Below are 19167 nucleotides of genomic sequence, written 5' to 3' on the forward strand. Positions count from 1 at the left end.
GATTTACACTCCTGGGAGCCATGTCCCACGTAGTGGGGAGGCTAATGAGTTTACCTGCAGGGTTGGCTTAGAGAGAGAGGCCACCTCTGTGCAACAAAAGAGGTTCTCTGGGGATGACCCTTAGGCACAATTTTAAGTAGGTTTAGCCTCTCCTTTGCAGTAACAAACTTCATAAGGGTAAGCCCCAAGATTGAAGGCTCGGCCTTCTAAATTGGTAGCCCCCAGTGCTTGTGAGAATATCAGTTCCCCAGGTGGGAAAATTTAATATTTCCACATTTTCCCCCAGTCCCTCAAGAGGGCTTGCACATGCATTTTTATTCTCTGCCCAAATTACTCTGGGATGTATTGGGGCTTCACACTAACCTCTATAAACCAACCAGATTTCCCTCCCTATTCAACATTCCATGTAATTATGTTGTTCGAATAAACTGACCATACAAGTTAAATTATATAGTGTGTTACAAAAAATAATAGATTTTGCACCTAGTAAACATCTCTTCCTTTGTTCTCACACAGAAGTTAAAGTTTTAAAATCACTATCAATATCATCCTTTACCCTTTAGGCTGATTTCCTTAGTCCTAAACAAGTCCATTTTGTTCATATCTCTAATTGAAGTCTGATGTCTTTTTTCAGACTCTTTAACATTTGCTGTATGGGGTAATGCTGACATTCATAGCTGCCAGACTCTGGCTCTGAGTCTCAGGTGTCACACAGATACCCAAGTTTCCAGGGACGGACCAGGTTATACATGAAGAGCTCAGCATCTCAGAATTTAGGAATAGCCATTACAACTCAGGAATCGATGTAACTGCTTTAAGAGCTTACCATCTAAGAACCTTTACAATAAGCCTTCCCCTGATAACCTGTGCTCTCAGACTCAAATCTCAGAGTTTGCACATTATAGTTAGTCCATGTTAGTGAGGCATTATAATGTTTTTCTTTTCATTTCTGGTTTATTTCACTCAACATACTATCCTCAATGTCCATTCAGCTCGCAACTTCACTCCTTCTTGTAGCAGCTCAATATTCGGTTGTATGTATACACCACAGTTTGCCATTCCGTTCATCAGTCAATGTACCCTTAGGCCACCTCCATCCACTGCAAATTGAGTACTGACACCATAAACCCCACTGTGCAAATGTCCATTCATGTCCCTTTTTTCAGTTCTTCCAAGTATATACCCAGTAACTAAGTTGTAGGACCATATGGCAACCCCATGCTTAGCTTCTGTGGAACCACCACACTGCCCTCCAGATGGGCTGCACCATTCTACTTCCCCACGAACAATGATTAGCTACATCCCTATCTCCACATTTTCTCCAGCATTTGTATCCCTCTGTTTGTTTTTTAGATGGTTTTATTCACACACCATACATTCCATCCTAAGTAAACAATCAGTGATTCCGTGTATAATCACATAGTTATGCATTCACCACCACTATCTATATAAGGACATTTCCATTTCTTTCACAAAGAAGGAGGATGAGGCACACTATTAATTGAGGGAGTGCTCCCAGGGCAAGGGAAGTGAGGGTAGCAGGGGAAGGAGCTGAGGAAGGTTGTGGAAACAGTTAAAGGCTTACTTTGCTGGTCTCTTGGGGAACTTGGAGCATGGACTGTACCACACGTTGGTCCCAATTTGAGGCAATGAGGCGAGGTGTTTTTACCTTGTGTAAGTCAGTCATTGATGGTGGAATGCTCCTGGGGGGTGGCATTGTAACTTTCTGGGTAAGGCAGTTCCCATCTGGCCAAGGGCATCTCTCCAGAGAAAGGGGCAGTGGTGAAGTTGTCAGCAGGCAACCTTCATAGTAGCTGAGGCATGAGTGCACTGACCCAGTGAAAGTAATATAGCAGGGGCACTGTCGTCATTTGCCAGAGCTGCTGTGACAAATACCACACAACAGGTTGGCTTAAAAGGAACGTACTGGCTCACGATTGGAAGGCTAGAAGTCCAGAATGAAGGCATGAGCAGGGCTGTGCTTTCTCCCCAAAGTCTATAGTGTTCTGGTGCAGGCTTGCTGCAGCCCTTAGGGTCCCTTGGGTTCCCTCCTGCCTCTGCTTGGCCATCCATCCCTGCTTCTCTGGTGCCTGCTGGCATCCAGCTTCCTGCTCCTTCTGTGTGTTTCTCTGACTGCCTGTGTCCACGTTTCTTCTGCTTATAAAGGACTCCAATAATTTGGACTAAGGCCTGGACCATTCAGTTGGCCACACCTGAATAATCTGTTAGACGATCCTGTTCACAAATATGTCCACACCTTAATTGATAATACATCTTCAAAGGGTCCCATTTACAAATGAGTTCACACCCACAGGAATACGAATTAAGATTAAGAACATGTCTTTGTTGAGTTACATAATTCAGTCTACCACCAGCACCTACACAGCATTCACTACATTTTCAGGTTTAAACCAACAGAGTTACACAGTATCTATTATTTTTTTAAATTGATTTTTAAAGTTTTAACAATATATGGTGAATATCTTTCCATGTTAACAAATAACATGCTATTGTATTATATGTATAGATATATCACATTTATCAATTGATTATTTCCAGATATTTCTTTCTCTCCCTCTCTCTCTTTGATGGATGAATATATTTTAAGCATTTTTTTTTTTTTACTCAGAAGGCACAGACATTGAACTATGATCTTATCTTCCAAACATATTCATGTATTGTATTTATGCACTTCTCCCCTGCCCCCCATGAATAATTTCTATAGTACTCTTTCTGAGATAATGATTTTCTAGTTAGTTTTCATTTGGTCAAGATTGCAAAGCATACAGAAATGTCTTTGTATTTCTGATGCTTGCTTGAATCCAAGGGATAAGTGTTGAAAAGCCTGAAGCTCAATGAACTGATACTGCAGACTCTCAAAAGGGAGTAAAGGCTTGATCTGAATGATCTAAAACATGTACTGTAATTTAATGGAAGAGATGGTCATCTTAATATTTAATGATTTAAAAGAACTTTCCAGTTCATGTGAAGAGTATAGTTCAAAAATAAATCAAATTTCTGAATGACTTTATACTACGTATATGTGCACTTTGCGATCCTCAGGTGTTTGTGCCAAATATTCTTTCTCAATAAGTCCTTCAGTGCGTTTCTTAATAACAACTGGACATGGTAAGAATCGAACCTTCGACTGGGGTGTTACCTCTGCTACTCACACATTGTACAGCGTCATCTTCCTAGATTTCATTCTCTGTACTTTAGCAGCTTCTCTCTCGTTTTCTGTCAACATTTGCTTTCTGCCTTGTTTATTCCCTTTCTGGGTCAGATTCATCTTGTTTGGCAGCAACTCTTTGCATCTTGCCTCTGTAGTTTGGATATTTTAGGTACATGTAAAGTGCAAATGCTTCTTAAATCTCTGGATACTTTTTGTCAGTGTTGGAAAATTCTCAGTTGGTACATCTCTTTAAATGTTTCTGTTCCCTTTTTTTTTCTCCTTATGAGATTCTGAGTACACACAAGTTAGATCTTTTCACTGTGTGCCAAATGTCTCAGGCTCTTTTCTGTATTTTCTGATCTTTTTTTTTCCCCCTTTCAACTTCAGTCTGGATATCTTTGATCTACCTTCCTCTACACTGATCCACTTTTAAACCTATTGAGTTCTGAATTTTATAGTTATTTTGTATTTTTCAGTGTTAGGATTTTCATTTGATTCTTTTTCATTGTTTCCAGTTTTCTGGTAAAATCCTCCATCCCATCATCTAATTTCTGAACACACTAACCACAGTTATTTTAAAATCTGTGTTTGATAAATCAAAAATCTGATCTCATATAGGTCTATTTCTCTTGTCTGACCCCTCTCCTTTTATTTTTTAGTTCTTGCCTTTTTTTTTTTTTTTTTTTTTTTGATATTCCCCCTTGTTTTTGATTGAATGACTTACATTGTATATGAAAAATTAACAGGGATAAATCAGTACCCCAGATCATGTTATCTTTTAGAGGAGAAAGTACTTTTTTACTGCTGGCAGGCAATTAGAGAAGGGGCAGATCATGTTCCATTAGGGATTGAGCTAATTTGAAGCTGGGCATTGGTCTTTGCAAAGACTAATTTATTCTGAGATTATCCTTACTCTGGGGGTATCACCTTTGTGGGAATTCCTAATAAAAGCCTGAGGTGGGCTCTGAAATCCAGTTTTTGTCTCTCCAGCACTGTAAAAGGGATGGTCTGCAACAAGTTAGTCTGGAAATGAAAACCCACCTTGTTTTTATCCCTTTCTTCCCAAATTAGTCTATATCATTATTTAGCTACTATTATTTTTGTAGTAATTGTTAATTTAGAGTTACCTACTCTTTGGTCATCATTTCCTCTGGTTTCATACTTCCTTCTGGGTATAAGTTCTATCTTTCTGGAATACATCCTTTAATCTGTTTTTCAGCAGAGATTTATGAATAGTAACTTCTCAGTTTTTCTCTGAAAATGTCTTTTGTTTTGCACTTACTTTGGAATGATAATTTAGCAGGGTATGGAATCCTAGGTTCATAGTTCCTCTTTTGCAATGCTTTGAAAATAGTATTTCTTTGTCTTTTGACCTCTTGTTACTGATTACCAATCTGCTGTCATTCTAATCTTCTTCCTTTGTAGGAAAACTCTTTTTTTATTTCTGTCTCTCTCTCTGTGGTGATATTTATATCAAAATTTGCTATTTTATCCATTTTTAACCGTACAATTCAGTGTCTGGTTTGTTTGTTTTTTTTGTTTTTTTTTTTTGTTTATTTTATTTATTTATTTTTTTAATCTTCATTTTATTGAGATATATTCACATACCACGCAGTCATACAAAACAAATCGTACTTTCGATTGTTTACAGTATCATTACATAGTGGTACATTCATCACCCAAATCAATCCCTGACACCTTCATTAGCACACACACAAAAATAACAAGAATATTAATTAGAGTGAAAAAGGGCAATTGAAGTAAAAAAGAACACTGGGTACCTTTGTCTGTTTGTTTCCTTCCCCTATTTTTCTACTCATCCATCCATAAACTAGACAAAGTGGAGTGTGGTCCTTATGGCTTTCCCAATCCCATTGTCACCCCTCATAAGGTACATTTTTATACAACTGTCTTCGAGATTCATGGGTTCTGGGTTGTAGTTTGATAGTTTCAGGTATCCACCACCAGCTACCCCAATTCTTTAGAACCTAAAAAGGGTTGTCTAAAGTGTGCGTAAGAGTGCCCACCAGAGTGACCTCTCGGCTCCTTTTGGAATCTCTCTGCCACTGAAGCTTATTTTATTTCCTTTCACATCCCCCTTTTGGTCAAGAAGATGTTCTCCGTCCCATGATGCCGGGTCTACATTCCTCCCCGGGAGTCATATTCCACGTTGCCAGGGAGATTCACTCCCCTGGGTGTCTGATCCCACGTAGTGGGGAGGGCAGTGATTTCACCTTTCAAGTTGGCTTAGCTAGAGAGACAGGGCCACATCTGAGCAACAAAGAGGCACTCGGGAGGAGGCTCTTAGGCACAACCATAGGGAGGCCTAGCCTCTCCTTTGCAGCAACCGTCTTCCCAAGGGTAAAACCTGTGGTAGAGGGCTCAACCCATCAAACCACCGGTCCCCTATGTCTGTGGTCATGTTAGCAACCATGGAGGTGGGGTAGGCGAATACCCCTGCATTCTCCACAGGCTCCTCAAGGGGGCACTACATCTTTTTTTTTTTCCCTTGTTTTTCTTTTTTTTTTTTTTAACTTTCCCTTCTTTTTTAAATCAACTGTATGAAAAAAAAGTTAAAAAGAAAACAAACATACAATAAAAGAACATTTCAAAGAGACCATAACAAGGGAGTAAGAAAAAGACAACTAACCTAAGACCTGCTTAACTTCCAACATGTTCCTACTTTACCCCAAGAAAGTTACATAATATAGCAACATTTCTGTGAACTTGTTCCTACTGTATCCATCAGAAATTAACAGACCATAGTCATTCCTGGGCATCCCCAGAACGTTAAATAGCTCATCTGTTCTTCTTGGATTATTGTTCCCCCTTCCTTAATTGCTCTCTATTGCTAGTTCCCCTACATTCTACATTATAAACCATTTGTTTTACATTTTTCAAAGTTCACATTAGTGGTAGCATATAATATTTCTCTTTTTGTGCCTGGCTTGTTTCGCTCAGCATTATGTCTTCAAGGTTCATCCATGTTGTCATATGTTTCATGAGATCGTTCCTTCTTACTGCCGTGTAGTATTCCATCGTGTGTATATACCACATTTTATTTATCCACTCATCTGTTGAAGGACATTTGGGTTGTTTCCATCTCTTGGCAATTGTGAATAATGCTGCTATGAACATTGGCGTGCAGATATCTGTTCGTGTTACTGCTTTCTGATCTTCCGGGTATATACCGAGAAGTGCAATCGCTGGATCGAATGGTAGCTCTATATCTAGTTTTCTAAGGAACTGCCAGACTGACTTCCAGAGTGGCTGAACCATTATACAGTCCCACCAACAATGAATAAGAGTTCCAATTTCTCCACATCCCCTCCAGCATTTGTAGTTTCCTGTTTGTTTAATGGCAGCCATTCTAATCGGTGTTAGATGGTATCTCATTGTGGTCTTAATTTGCATCTCTCTAATAGCTAGTGAAGCTGAACATTTTTTCATGTGTTTCTTGGCCATTTGTATTTCCTCTTCAGAGAACTGTCTTTTCATATCTTTTGCCCATTTTATAATTGGGCCGACTGTACTATTGTCATTGAGTTGTAGGATTTCTTTATATATGCAAGATATCAGTCTTTTGTCAGATACATGGTTTCCAAAAATTTTTTCCCATTGAGTTGGCTGCCTCTTTACCTTCTTGAGAAATTCCTTTGAGGTGCAGAAACTTTTAAGCTTGAGGAGTTCCCATTTATCTATTTTCTCTTTTGTTGCTTGTGCTTTGGGTGTAAAGTCTAGGAAGTGGCCGCCTAATACAAGGTCTTGAAGATGTTTTCCTACATTATCTTCTAGGAGTTTTATGGTACTTTCTTTTATATTGAGATCTTTGGTCCATTTTGAGTTAATTTTTGTGTAGGGGGTGAGGTAGGGGTCCTCTTTCATTCTTTTGGATATGGATATCCAACTCTCCCAGCCCCATTTGTTGAAAAGACCATTATGACTCAGTTCAGTGACTTTGGGGGCCTTATCAAAGATCAGTCGGCCATAGATCTGAGGGTCTATCTCTGAATTCTCAATTCGATTCCATAGATCTATATGTCTATCTTTGTGCCAGTACCATGCTGTTTTGGCAACTGTGGCTTTATAATAAGCTTCAAAGTCAGGGAGTGTAAGTCCTCCCACTTTGTTTTTCTTTTTTAGAGTGTCTTTAGCAATTCGAGGCATCTTCCCTTTCCAAATAAATTTGATAACTAGCTTTTCCAAGTCTGCAAAGTAGGTTGTTGGAATTTTGATTGGGATTGCATTGAATCTGTAGATGAGTTTGGGTAGAATTGACATCTTAATGACATTTAGTCTTCCTATCCATGAACATGGAATATTTTTCCATCTTTTAAGGTCCCCTTCTATTTCTTTTAGTAGAGTTATGTAGTTTTCTTTGTATAGGTCTTTTACATCTTTGGTTAAGTTGATTCCTAGGTACTTGATTTTTTTAGTTGCTATTGAAAATGGTATCTTTTTCTTGAGTGTCTCTTCAGTTTGTTCATTTCTAGCATATAGAAACATTACTGACTTATGTGCATTAACCTTGTATCCCGCTACTTTGCTAAATTTGTTTATTAGCTCTAGTAGCTGTATCGTCGATTTCTCAGGGTTTTCTAGATATAAGATCATATCATCTGCAAACAATGACAGTTTTACTTCTTCTTTTCCAATTTGGATGCCTTTTACTTCTTTGTCTTGCCGGATTGCCCTGGCTAGCACTTCCAGCACAATGTTGAATAACAGTGGTGATAGCAGGCATCCTTGTCTTGTTCCTGATCTTAGAGGGAAGGCTTTCAGTCTCTCACCATTGAGTACTATGCTGGCTGTGGGTTTTTCATATATGCTCTTTATGATGTTGAGGAAGTTTCCTTCAATTCCTACCTTTTGAAGTGTTTTTATCAAAAAGGGATGTTGGATTTTGTCAAATGCTTTTTCAGCATCCATTGAGATGATCAATTGATTTTTCCCTTTTGACTTGTTAATGTGTTGTAATACATTGATTGATTTTCTTATGTTGAACCATCCTTGCATGCCCGGAATGAACCCCACTTGGTCATGGTGTATGATTTTTTTAATGTGTCTTTGGATTCGATTTGCAAGTATTTTGTTGAGGATTTTTGCATCTATATTCATTAGGGAGATTGGCCGGTAGTTTTCCTTTTTTGTAACATCTTTGCCTGGTTTTGGTATTAGATTGATGTTAGCTTCATAAAATGAGTTAGGTAGTGTTCCATTTTCTTCAATGTTTTGAAAGAGTTTGAGTAAGATTGGTGTCAGTTCTTTCTGGAAAGTTTGGTAGAATTCCCCTGTGAAGCCATCTGGCCCTGGGCATTTATTTGTGGGAAGATTTTTGATGACTGATTGGATCTCTTTGCTTGTGATGGGTTGGTTGAGGTCTTCTATTTCTTCTCTGGTCAGTCTAGGTTGTTCATATGTTTCCAGGAAATTGTCCATTTCCTCTACATTATCCAGTTTGTTGCCATACAGTTGTTCATAGTATCCTCTTATAATTTTTTTAATTTCTTCAGGATCTGCAGTTATGTCACCTTTTTCATTCATTATTTTGTTTATATGGGTCTTCTCTCTTTTTGATTTTGTCAGTCTAGCTAGGGGCTTGTCAATCTTGTTGATCTTCTCAAAGAACCAACTTTTGGTGATATTTATCCTCTCTATTGTTTTTTTGTTCTCTATGTCATTTATTTCTGCTTTAATCCTTGTTATTTCTTTTCTTGTATTTGGTTTAGGATTGGTTTGCTGTTCATTTTCTAGCTTCTTCAGTTGATCCATTAGTTCTTTGATTTTGGCTCTTTCTTCCTTTTTAATATATGCGTTTAGTGCTATAAATTTCCCCCTTAGCACTGCTTTTGCTGCATCCCATAGGTTTTGGTATGTTGTGTTCTCATTTTTATTCGTCTCTATATATTTAGCAATTTCTCTTGCTATTTCTTCTTTAACCCACTGATTGTTTAGGAGTGTGTTGTTTAACCTCCAGGTATTTGTGAATTTTCTAAGTCTCTGATGGTTATTGACTTCTAATTGTATTCCACTGTGGTCAGAGGATGTGCTTTGAATAATTTCAATCTTTTTAAATTTATTGAGGCTTGTTTTATGTCCCAGCATATGATCTATTCTGGAGAAAGTTCCATGAGCACTAGAAAAGTATGTGTATCCTGGTGATTTGGGATGTAATGTCCTGTAGATGTCTGTTAAATCTAATTCATTTATCAGATTGTTTAGGTTTTCAATTTCCTTATTGGTCTTCTGTCTGGTTGATCTATCTATAGGAGAGAGTGATGTGTTGAAGTCTCCCACAATTATTGTGGAAACATCAATTGCTTCCTTTAGTTTTGCCAGTGTTTCTCTCATGTATTTTGTGGCACCTTGGTTGGGTGCATAGACATTTACGATTGTTATTTCTTCTTGCTGAATTGCCCCTTTTATTAGTACGTAGTGGCCTTCTTTGTCTCTCAAAACATCCCTGCATTTGAAGTCTATTTTATCTGAGATTAGTATTGCTACACCTGCTTTCTTTTGGCTGTAGCTTGCATGAAATATTTTTTTCCATCCTTTCACTTTCAGTTTCTTTGTGTCCCTGTGTCTAAGATGAGTCTCTTGTATGCAACATATTGATGGTTCATTTTTTTTGATCCATTCTGCGAATCTATATCTTTTAATTGGGGAGTTTAATCCATTTACATTCAACGTTAAAACCGTGAAGGCATTTCTTGAATCGGCCATCTTATCCTTTGGATTATGTTTGCCATATTTTTCCCTCTCTCTATTAATATCCTTTATTGTACCCATACCGAATCTCTTTAGTACTGAACCTTTCTCCAAGTCTCTCTGTCCTGTCTTTGTTTCTCTGTCTGTAGGGCTCCCTTTAGTATCTCCAGTAGGGCAGGTCTCTTGTTAGCAAATTCTCTCAGCATTTCTTTGTCTGTGAAAAATTTAAGCTCTCCCTCAAATTTGAAGGAGAGCTTTGCTGGATAAAGTATTCTTGGCTGGAAATTCCTCTCACTCAGAATTTTAAATATATCGTGCCACTGCCTTCTTGCCTCCATGGTGGCTGCTGAGTAGTCACTACTTAGTCTTATGCTGTTTCCTTTGTATGTGGTGAATTGCTTTTCTCTTGCTGCTTTCAGAACTTGCTCCTTCTCTTCGGTGTTTGACAGTGTGATCAGTATATGTCTCGGAGTGGGTTTATTTGGATTTATTCTATTTGGGGTTCGCTGAGCATTTATGATTTGTGTATTTATGTTGTTTAGAAGATTTGGGAAGTTTTCCCCAACAATTTCTTTGAATACTCCTCCTAGACCTTTACCCTTTTCTTCCCCTTCTGGGACACCAATGAGTCTTATATTTGGACGTTTCATATTATCTATCATATCCCTGAGGTCCATTTCGATTTTTTCAATTTTTTTCCCCATTCTTTCTTTTATGCTTTCATTTTCCATTCTGTCATCTTCAAGGTCACTGATTCGTTGTTCAACTTCCTCTAGTCTTGTACTATGAGTGTCCAGAATCTTTTTAATTTGGTCAACAGTTTCTTTAATTTCCATAAGATCATCCATTTTTTTATTTAGTCTTGCAATGTTTTCTTTATGCTCTTCTAGGGTCTTCTTGATTTCCTTTGTCTCCTGTACTATGGTCTCATTGTTCATCTTTAGTTCTTTGAGTAGCTGCTCTAGGTGCTGTGTCTCTTCTGATCTTTTGATTTGGGTGCTTGGGCTTGGGTTATCCATATCGTCTGGTTTTTTCATATGCTTTATAATTTTCTGTTGTTTTTGGCCTGGTGGCATTTGCTGAACTTGATAGGGTTCTTTTAGGATTTGTAGACCAATTGAAGTCCTTATCTCTAATTTATCAGATCTACAGCTTTGTGGAGTACACTTTCTCTAACTAACCAGCAGGTGGCGTCCACGAGCCACCTGTTCTCCACAAGCCAGTTCTCCCCTGCTTAGCCTTTTTGGTGAGTGGGGGAGTGAGTCCTGTGGGGTCCAATTGGTGAACCAAGCTTGCGTGTGTAGTTGGTGTTGCCTGCCCTGTGTATGGGGCGTGTTTCTGGGCAGTCGGGGGGGGGGTGGCTCTAACAATCAAATCTCCCTGGTGATCCTAGAGTTTTAAAGCTGCTGCAATAGTCTAATCCTTCAGTTCAGTCCTGCCACAGTTTGTCTCTGCCACTGACCCACAAGTCCTTGGTATTGGCGTATGGCTCCTGAGACTTGCAAGTGGGCCCCTCTTTCAGGCCGTGCACCCCGGGTCCTCTGTTGAGGGATGACTGTGCTATGTCACAGGTGAGTGCCGTCCCCCCAGGGCAGTTCTGGGCTGCTGGGCTGTGTAGGGAGGCTCCCAGTCTGCTGAAATGATGGCTGAATGGGGCTTTGTTAATTCACACTGCTGTACCTTCCCAACTCTGGGACAATCAGCTGAGGTTGCAGGGAAGGCTAATGTCCACGCCCAGTTTTGTGGTGTGTGCCTGTTATTTGAAGCACTTCCGTCACACTGGGTTGTCTGGGGCAGTTCTGGGCTATGGGGCTGGCGATGGGCAGGAGTGTTTCCTGTCCACCAGGATGATGGCTGTGAGCGGACACCCCCCTTTTCTTGGGAAGTTGTGGTGTTTAGTGAATTTTCTCAGCCACTGGATTATTGCGTTTTGTCTCAGAGCTCTCCTAGTTCTGCTCTTGACTTGACCTGCCCAAATTGCAAGTCTTTGAAGCTTTCTGTATTGGGCTTCTTAGAGTAATTGTTTTAGAAAAAGAAAAAAGGATTTTAAAAAAAAAAAAAAAGGGCCCTCCTCAGAGATCTAATGGGTTATTGAAATGCTAAGAGACAAAGCAACCAGGGCCATTAAGGAAAGGTCCACAGGGCAGAGAGATCAGCTTTTCTTGGGGATTTGCATATGCGCCTCAGGGCCTGAGCTCGGGCCTGAGCTCTGCCCTTCCCCCTTCTATGTTCACCAGAACTCCAAAAATCCTCCGCTTTTATTTTGGAGTTTTTCGTGTTGTTTTTTTTCTATGCCTGTCTCCTCTCTGCTGGGCTGGCTGCTCTCAGATTCTCTGGTGTCTGGTCTCCGTCTGTCTATGGTTGGAGTTTGGATCAGCAGAATGAGTTTCCGATAAGGGCTGCCACTGCAGTTCTCCCTTCTCCTTCCCGGAGCTGACAGCCCCTCCTCCCACGGGACTGAGCCTGGTAGGGAGGGGCGCGGGTCCCCTGGCCGCAAAAACTTACAGATTTCGCTGATCTCAGCAGTTCCACGTGTTCATGAGTGTTGTATGAAGTATGCCCAAAGTCAGATTGCTCTGTGGTGTCCAGTCCACGCAGTTCCTGGCTTTCTACCTACTTCCCTGGAGGAGTAACTAAAACATACAGCTCACCAGTCTGCCATCTTGCCCCGCCTCCCTGGTTTGTTTTTAAGGTCTTTTTGTTTTTGTTTTTGGTGTTCTACAGTTTCTAACATGTCTAATGAGAATTTATTCTAACTTACCTGCTTGGGAGACTTTGCCTTTTCAGTGAATTTGTGACTTTCAGCAGCTCTGGAAAATTCTTAACCATTTTGTCTTTAAATATTGCCTTTTCCCTTTTTTTTTTTTTCTTATTCTTTAGTAACTTCTTTTAGAGATATGTTATTCATTTTTAGTCTGCCCTCCATATCGCTTAACCACTCTTATATTTTCTTTTTATCTCTCTAGGTTATAGGTTAGGTAATTTCTTCCATCTGTCTTCCAGTTTACTGGTTCTCTCATATGCAGTATCTAATTTTACCTTATCATAAATGAGTTTTTAATATTTTTTATTTCATATGTTGTATTTTATCCTTTTTCAGAACTTTTTTTCATAATACTTTGTTTTTTCCTTCTGTTTTATAAAATTCCTTCTATCTCCTTAAACATATTCAATTTGTAGACTCTTTTGAGTTGGTCTATTATCTCACATTCTTGGGGTGCTAATTTTTCTGTTTTGTCTGTTGACTTTTGCTAGGAAGATTCCAGGTGTATTTTGTGATGTTTACTTGTAATCTCCTCTTCAGTGGTGATTATTTCTTCTGATGGAATTCCAAGCAACCTGAATTATGAATATGTGCTCCAGAGAAGTTCTGTATTTGCTTCTGCAAGGCACTCTAGGGGTGGGAATTAAGAATTGCTGTACCATAAATTGCTATAGCATAAATTCTGTGTCCAAATCTGAGTGTAATTGGGCTTGGGGCTTTAATTTTTCACAGTAGTGTTTTGGGTTTTTTTTCTCCCACCCAGAGCCCCTCTGGGTTGGTGGTTGGTGGTTGGTGGGCTATTTTTTAGGCTTCCTTTTGCAGCAGATTCAATCTTTTGAAGGTCAGCGCTTTATGAAGGGATCTCTGTTGCAATTCCCTGCCCTTTGAAGGTCCAAGGTTAAAGGAAAAGTTAAGCTCCTAGCTTGATAGATCCTTTAGTCATCCCTCAGGCTGTCATATCAACTTCATGCTTTCCATTCTGGCTTTTATTTCCCTCTTCTTTCTGGCATCTGGGGATTTATCTTTCTTTCTTATAAACTAGGCTAGAGTATTTAAAAATATCTGTGTATGTGTATTGTTATATTTTATCCAACATTTCTAGATGTATATGGTGGGAGTAGTTTCACATTAGCTCAGTCCATTATGTTGCCAGAACCATTATGTTTCAGTGTAAGTTCTTTTGTGAAATAGTAAGTGGACTCATGGAAAAAGGGAATGTATTTCTACTGAAGAATTCTGGGCCAGGAGAGTGAGGTAGAAGAGTCATTCAGAGGGGCCAGGTGTGGTGGTCATAGTAACTGTCATCACAACTCAGTCTAGTCTGGTCAAGAGCAACAGTGGGGGAAATGACTTGGAATCTTTCCTCTTAGGAATAGCAGTGGCAGGGAAGCAGATGGGGAGGTTAGAACCTATCTCTTACCCACTCCAGGTTTAGAAATTTGAGATTTTTTAAAGAAAATGAAGAACTAAACTGCCTGAACTATATTGAATTTGGGGAAAAGTCATGTGTATATTTGACAGAAACTAATCTGTAGTCTTAAGTTTGTTTGAGACCCCTTAGTTGGGAACCCCTCTAAAATCTTGTGTCTGTAGGAATTGGGGTTTGCTTCCTGTTTTCTTACTATGACTCTGTAGAATCAATATGACTAGGCAGCTCTGGCAGCAACAAAGATGGGGATAAAAACTAAGACAGACCAAAAAAAAGAAAGATGATTATTTTTTGACTAGGTACAAAGTATAAGATACAAGGCCAAGCCAGTTGATACGGATGATATGTCAGAGCTAAAAGGAGATGAATCCTTGATTGTTATTTGTGTTGGATTTTGTTCCCCACACCAGCTTAGAGCAAAAATCTGTCCTATTAAGGGTCTCTTTCTCACCTTAAAGGAGCTATAGTAACACCAAAGAAATTTCTTTCTGCCCCTGAGGCTCAAACATTGCTTTGCTATTAGATGTCAAGGTTTTCTGGTAAATCATGCTATTGTTCAGCTCTGTGTCCCTAAAACTTAGCATGTAACTTGGCTAAATATTTGGGAAATGTTTGTAAAAATAAATTGAATTGTTTTCCTTTTTTCAGGGCCGCTTTCCATTTCCATACAGGATATCATAAAAGCCAAAGTCAGTGATCTATGTCTCTTTCTCTTCTAGCTCAGACCATGACCGGCTTCATACCTTGGTGACAGAACACTGTTTTCCGGTAGGCTCTCACCCTCCTTAGAATTGTGGGGATGCCTGGTATCACCCACAGACATCTAGGTGATGTCTAGATATCACCTTTGGTTTTGAAAGTGCCAGAAGTTTAGGGCACAACCTTGAGTTCTTTTATCTTTAGATTCTCTTATCTTTGGCTCATAGTGACTTGACGCAAACTCTGGTAAGGTCCTAGCAAGGCCCTTGGAACGAGGATGCCCATCAATTAGGAGTACTGAAACCACAGAGTGCAGATCCTGAGGTGGGCTACCTTAGGCCATACCTACACATGCCTATTTTCAACAAAAATAAATGAGACTTATATTCTGTGCTAACAATGGTGCTAGGTATTCTTGAGGTACAGCTAAAAATGGTACTTTGTGGTGTATTTAGAGATTCAAGGATAAGAACTTCAGTTTCTATCACTTCAGCCTAATCTCCCCATGGATAAGTATAGTTAACCTAACCATCTCCTTTCTGTTAAAGGTGAGAGGGGAGAAACCATAGGGAGTCAACAGAAATACATGTGATAATTAGATTATTCAAGTGTATAGTAATATTGGAGTTCTCTGAATTGATTTTGTATTATTTTTGCAACTGTCCTATAAGTTTAAAATTGCTTCAAAATAAAAATTTAAAAAATGTCTGGAGAAATAATGGTGTATTGGGTATGCTGACAATTTGGAATGGATTTTCACTGATTTGGAGAAGGTTCCTCAAGGAGGTAGGTGGGTCTTGGGTTGTGATTTAGATGAAAAGAGAGTTGTCATGAGGCATATTCCAGGTGAGCTTGATACCAGCTTGAGTAATAGCTTGATCAAAAACTTGGGAAGGTGAGAGAGAAAGTTGACCCAAGAAGGCATTTGGGGTAAATGTTGCATGTTGGCCTTAGTGTTACAGGAAGCAAAAGCAGGTGTGGCAGGACCGGCTTCTCTAAAGGGAGGAACAACCCAGTTGAACTTGTTTTCCTATGCCCCTAGGACATGGTCTGGGACATCAAATATAAGACTGTCCGCTGGCGCTTCGTGGAATCTTTAGAGCCACCCCAGGTGGTTCAGGTTCGCTATTCAAGTCTGGTGAACCAGAGCAACATGTATGGCCAGGTCACCGTACGCATGCACACCCGGCAGGTAGAAGCTCCGGTCTGCTCTCCTCCAGTTTTTCTTCATTCTCAGGGTGGGCACTTACCTCTGGGGTACTGGGTATAGCTGCCCAGGACTGCAGGTCCTGTGGAAGGGTTTGCCATGGCCTTCCTTGCTCTGATGCTTCCTGTCCCTTCCCACTGCTTAATGTTAGGTCTACTAAGACATGGTATGAAGATATTTTGTTCTACCCTCTCCTAATCCCAGGCAAAAACTCTTTCAGAAAAAAGTGTCAATAGTTGATCAGTTAATCTGGATTCAGAGTTTGGAGATAATTATTTTTCCATCCATTAAAAAATTTGTTATGGTTCTTTCATAATTGTGTGGCAAAAAATAAAAACTCTGAGGACCAACAGGCCAGATTTGCTTTCATCCTTGTAGACTCTGGCCATCTATGACCGATTTGGACGGTTGATGTATGGACAGGAAGATGTACCCAAGGATGTCCTGGAGTATGTTGTATTTGAAAAGCACCTGGTAAACCCCTATGGGAACTGGAGAATGCATGGCAAGATCGTCCCTGCCTGGGCACCCCCTAAGCAGCCCATCCTTAAGGTAAGACAACTTGCAGGGTTTAAGAGGGTCAAAGCAGTGGTTTTGGCCTCCTAAGCCACTCCTGCTGGGCCCCACCTAGTGGAGAGAGGAGGTGATATAGCACCAAGGGAGGGGAATCCTGTGGGGGAAATGGCTTACGTGTGTCAGCCATGGGCTTTGTTGGTAGGTAACTCAGTCTCCTGCTCTTTCAGACGGTGATGATCCCTGGCCCCCAGCTGAAACCATGGGAAGACTGTGAAGACCCTCAAGGGGAAGCCCATAAACCTCAACTAGCCTGATGGCAAAAAATGACACCTGAGTAAAACATAGGTGGTGGGCAGCTAGAAGCTGTGAAGTATCTGAGTCTGGGAGCCAAGAAGTCATCCATCTCCATCGTGCAGTAGAAAGAACTACCTTTGTTCCCTCCTGTCCTGTGAGGGTCTTTTCAGCTGCCTCATCTTCAACAACCATGGCTGATAGCTAGGCCCAGGTGGGTGGCTGATGTGTACAGCCATGGACTCCCAGTGCTTCTGTCTTCCTTTTCGTTTTTTAGAAAAATTGTGTATCTAACTTCTGAGTCTAGATGAAAGGTGGTATGTTTCAGAGAACATCTGATACCAGTTTTTTCCATAGTAGTGACTGTTGGGAGCAAACTGGGAGTGTTCTATTTCTAATCATAAGACAGACATCATATTTTGAAATAAAACACTGTCAGGGTGTTGAACAAGCTGTGGTGGGTTCTGTACATTTCCCCTGGTTCAGACTGACCTTCAAATGGTGGAAGTGGAAGAAAAGCTTAGTTGTGTGTCATGTGAATGCCTGGAAATCCAGACTGGGGAAAAATAATTAGTATTTATAAAATATATCATTTCAGAGAGTCTTTTCTTATACTGACTCAACTGAATCAGTATTTGTATTTCATAGAAGAATGTAAATCCAAAGAAATCATTTATCTCTCCATGTTTGGAGTGTATTCTTAATTATTAGCTGTATCCTGGTATGCTCGCAGGAAGCCTGGGGGGACGCAAGATCAGGAGCCCTGTGGGGGGTGGGGAAGAGCCCTGGAAGTGTTGATGCATTTGGGAGGTCTGTCTGTAAGGCTTGGTTCCCTGACTTCTAGCACCTCCTGGAGATGGTGACAATTCTTTCCAGCCCAGCATTGGGAAGGCAAATGTGCCAGAGTATGAACCTGTGTCAAGTGAAATGGTGCGGCCCCTCCTTGTTCCTTAGTTCCAGCTGGGCTGTCAGGAGGAGGATATGGAACTTCAGGTGCTTGTGTGTCCTGGGATCATCTGAGGTATGACAGGAATTCACTGCATACCAATGACGAGATTGGCTTACAGTACTATTGCATTCATCGGTCCAGTGTGGGTTCCCACTTAATTTTTAGACTTTCTGTTTTTCAAAACCTAGAATTCTTTTTTTAAGTAGTTTGTCATTTAGGGTAAGGATTAATCTGTTCTGACCTTGTCCTGAGAATAGAGTCCAAAGGAACTGAAATCTTCTCAAGAATAGCTTAACTCTTCAGTGTTTCTAAAGCTACCATCTCAGCAAAGGAACAAACGGGCCACGCCTCCCTGGGGAAAACTGGTATTTTTACAACAGCTGCTGAATGCTGACTGTGGAAACAAAGATGTATACACCTCAGGAAGAAACAGCACTAGTGGGTTAATCCAAAGCAGCCACTTGTCTTTTGCTACTTAGTCTCTGCCCTTTTGGCTTAAAAGGTACGTCACTTTGCAGCATTACTGCCTAAGTGATGTGTGGTCATATCCCATTTGCCTGAGCCCTGGATTAAAGCAAAATGAGAAGAGAAGTACTTTGAGCAGGATCCACAGTTGGGGAGTATGGAGGGAGGGAAGGTAATCCAGGGAGAGAGGGGAAGCAGAGAAACAAACACGCACATGTGGATTTCTCTGGATATGTAAGAAGGGTGTTTCATATAAGCTGTTTCACCCCTCTCCCCTGGATCTGTCTCTGGGTCTCTAGATAATCCTGAATAGCAGTTAAGCAATAGCTGCCACAGGGAGCCAGAGAATAAGTGAAATTTTCATTTCTCTTTGGAATCAAATCCAGCTGAGCAAATGGCCCCACATGTGAAGGATTGGCAGGAAGCACTAGGCAGAAACCATCTGCAGTGTCAGCCACAGAGCCAGGTTCTGACAGAGAATTAGCCAGACCACCCCAAAGTACTGAAGGCTGCTGTGCTGTCACCTGGGGCTTTGGAGCAGGCTCTTCTTTCCTTACTTGTCTCCTGCTCCTGTTTTAAAATTTTGAGAAAGAAAACACCATTATCAATAAGCTAGAGCCAACTGCATTCTTTCTTTTCCTACGGTTTATTTCAAAGAGTGGGTGTGAGGGCAACTTTGCTCTTCCCTGCTAGACCAGACCCAGTGGGATTGTTCTGGGGAGCACAGTTAGCAAAAATCCACATTGGCTCAGAAGCTAGGGATTAACTAGCCAGAGCCCAAAGCAGCAATGGACTTCAATTACTTCGACAGCCCAGGGCAGGGACCTGAGTATGTAGGATATGGGATGAGAGCATTTGGTCCCTGAAAGAGTGAATTCCTCCATTCATTTTGCTGCCTTTTGGAAATGGAGCACTCTACAAGTCTTGAAACCTCCCAAAGTATTTGCATGCAGACTCAATTTTTCCC

The 19167-nt window shown here is 40.5% G+C and overlaps 1 protein-coding gene across 3 annotated transcripts in view; it reads left to right on the forward strand.

Moving 5' to 3' along the window:
* The window catches only part of MRPL45 (mitochondrial ribosomal protein L45), a 54250-nt gene extending 37013 nt beyond the window's left edge, over positions 1-17237 (forward strand). For all 3 annotated transcript variants that reach the window (XM_037810853.1, XM_037810852.1, XM_037810850.1), the window contains 4 exons: positions 14793-14841; positions 15815-15964; positions 16358-16531; positions 16723-17237. In XM_037810853.1, coding sequence (XP_037666781.1) covers positions 14793-14841; positions 15815-15964; positions 16358-16531; positions 16723-16809 — 460 coding nt within the window. In that variant the 3' untranslated portion in view covers positions 16810-17237. The remainder of the gene's footprint in view (positions 1-14792; positions 14842-15814; positions 15965-16357; positions 16532-16722) is intronic.
* Positions 17238-19167: the final 1930 nt, after the last annotated feature.

Source organism: Choloepus didactylus, chromosome 18 (genome assembly GCF_015220235.1).
Source record: "Choloepus didactylus isolate mChoDid1 chromosome 18, mChoDid1.pri, whole genome shotgun sequence".
In the NCBI taxonomy this organism is placed as follows: Eukaryota; Metazoa; Chordata; class Mammalia; order Pilosa; family Megalonychidae; genus Choloepus; species Choloepus didactylus.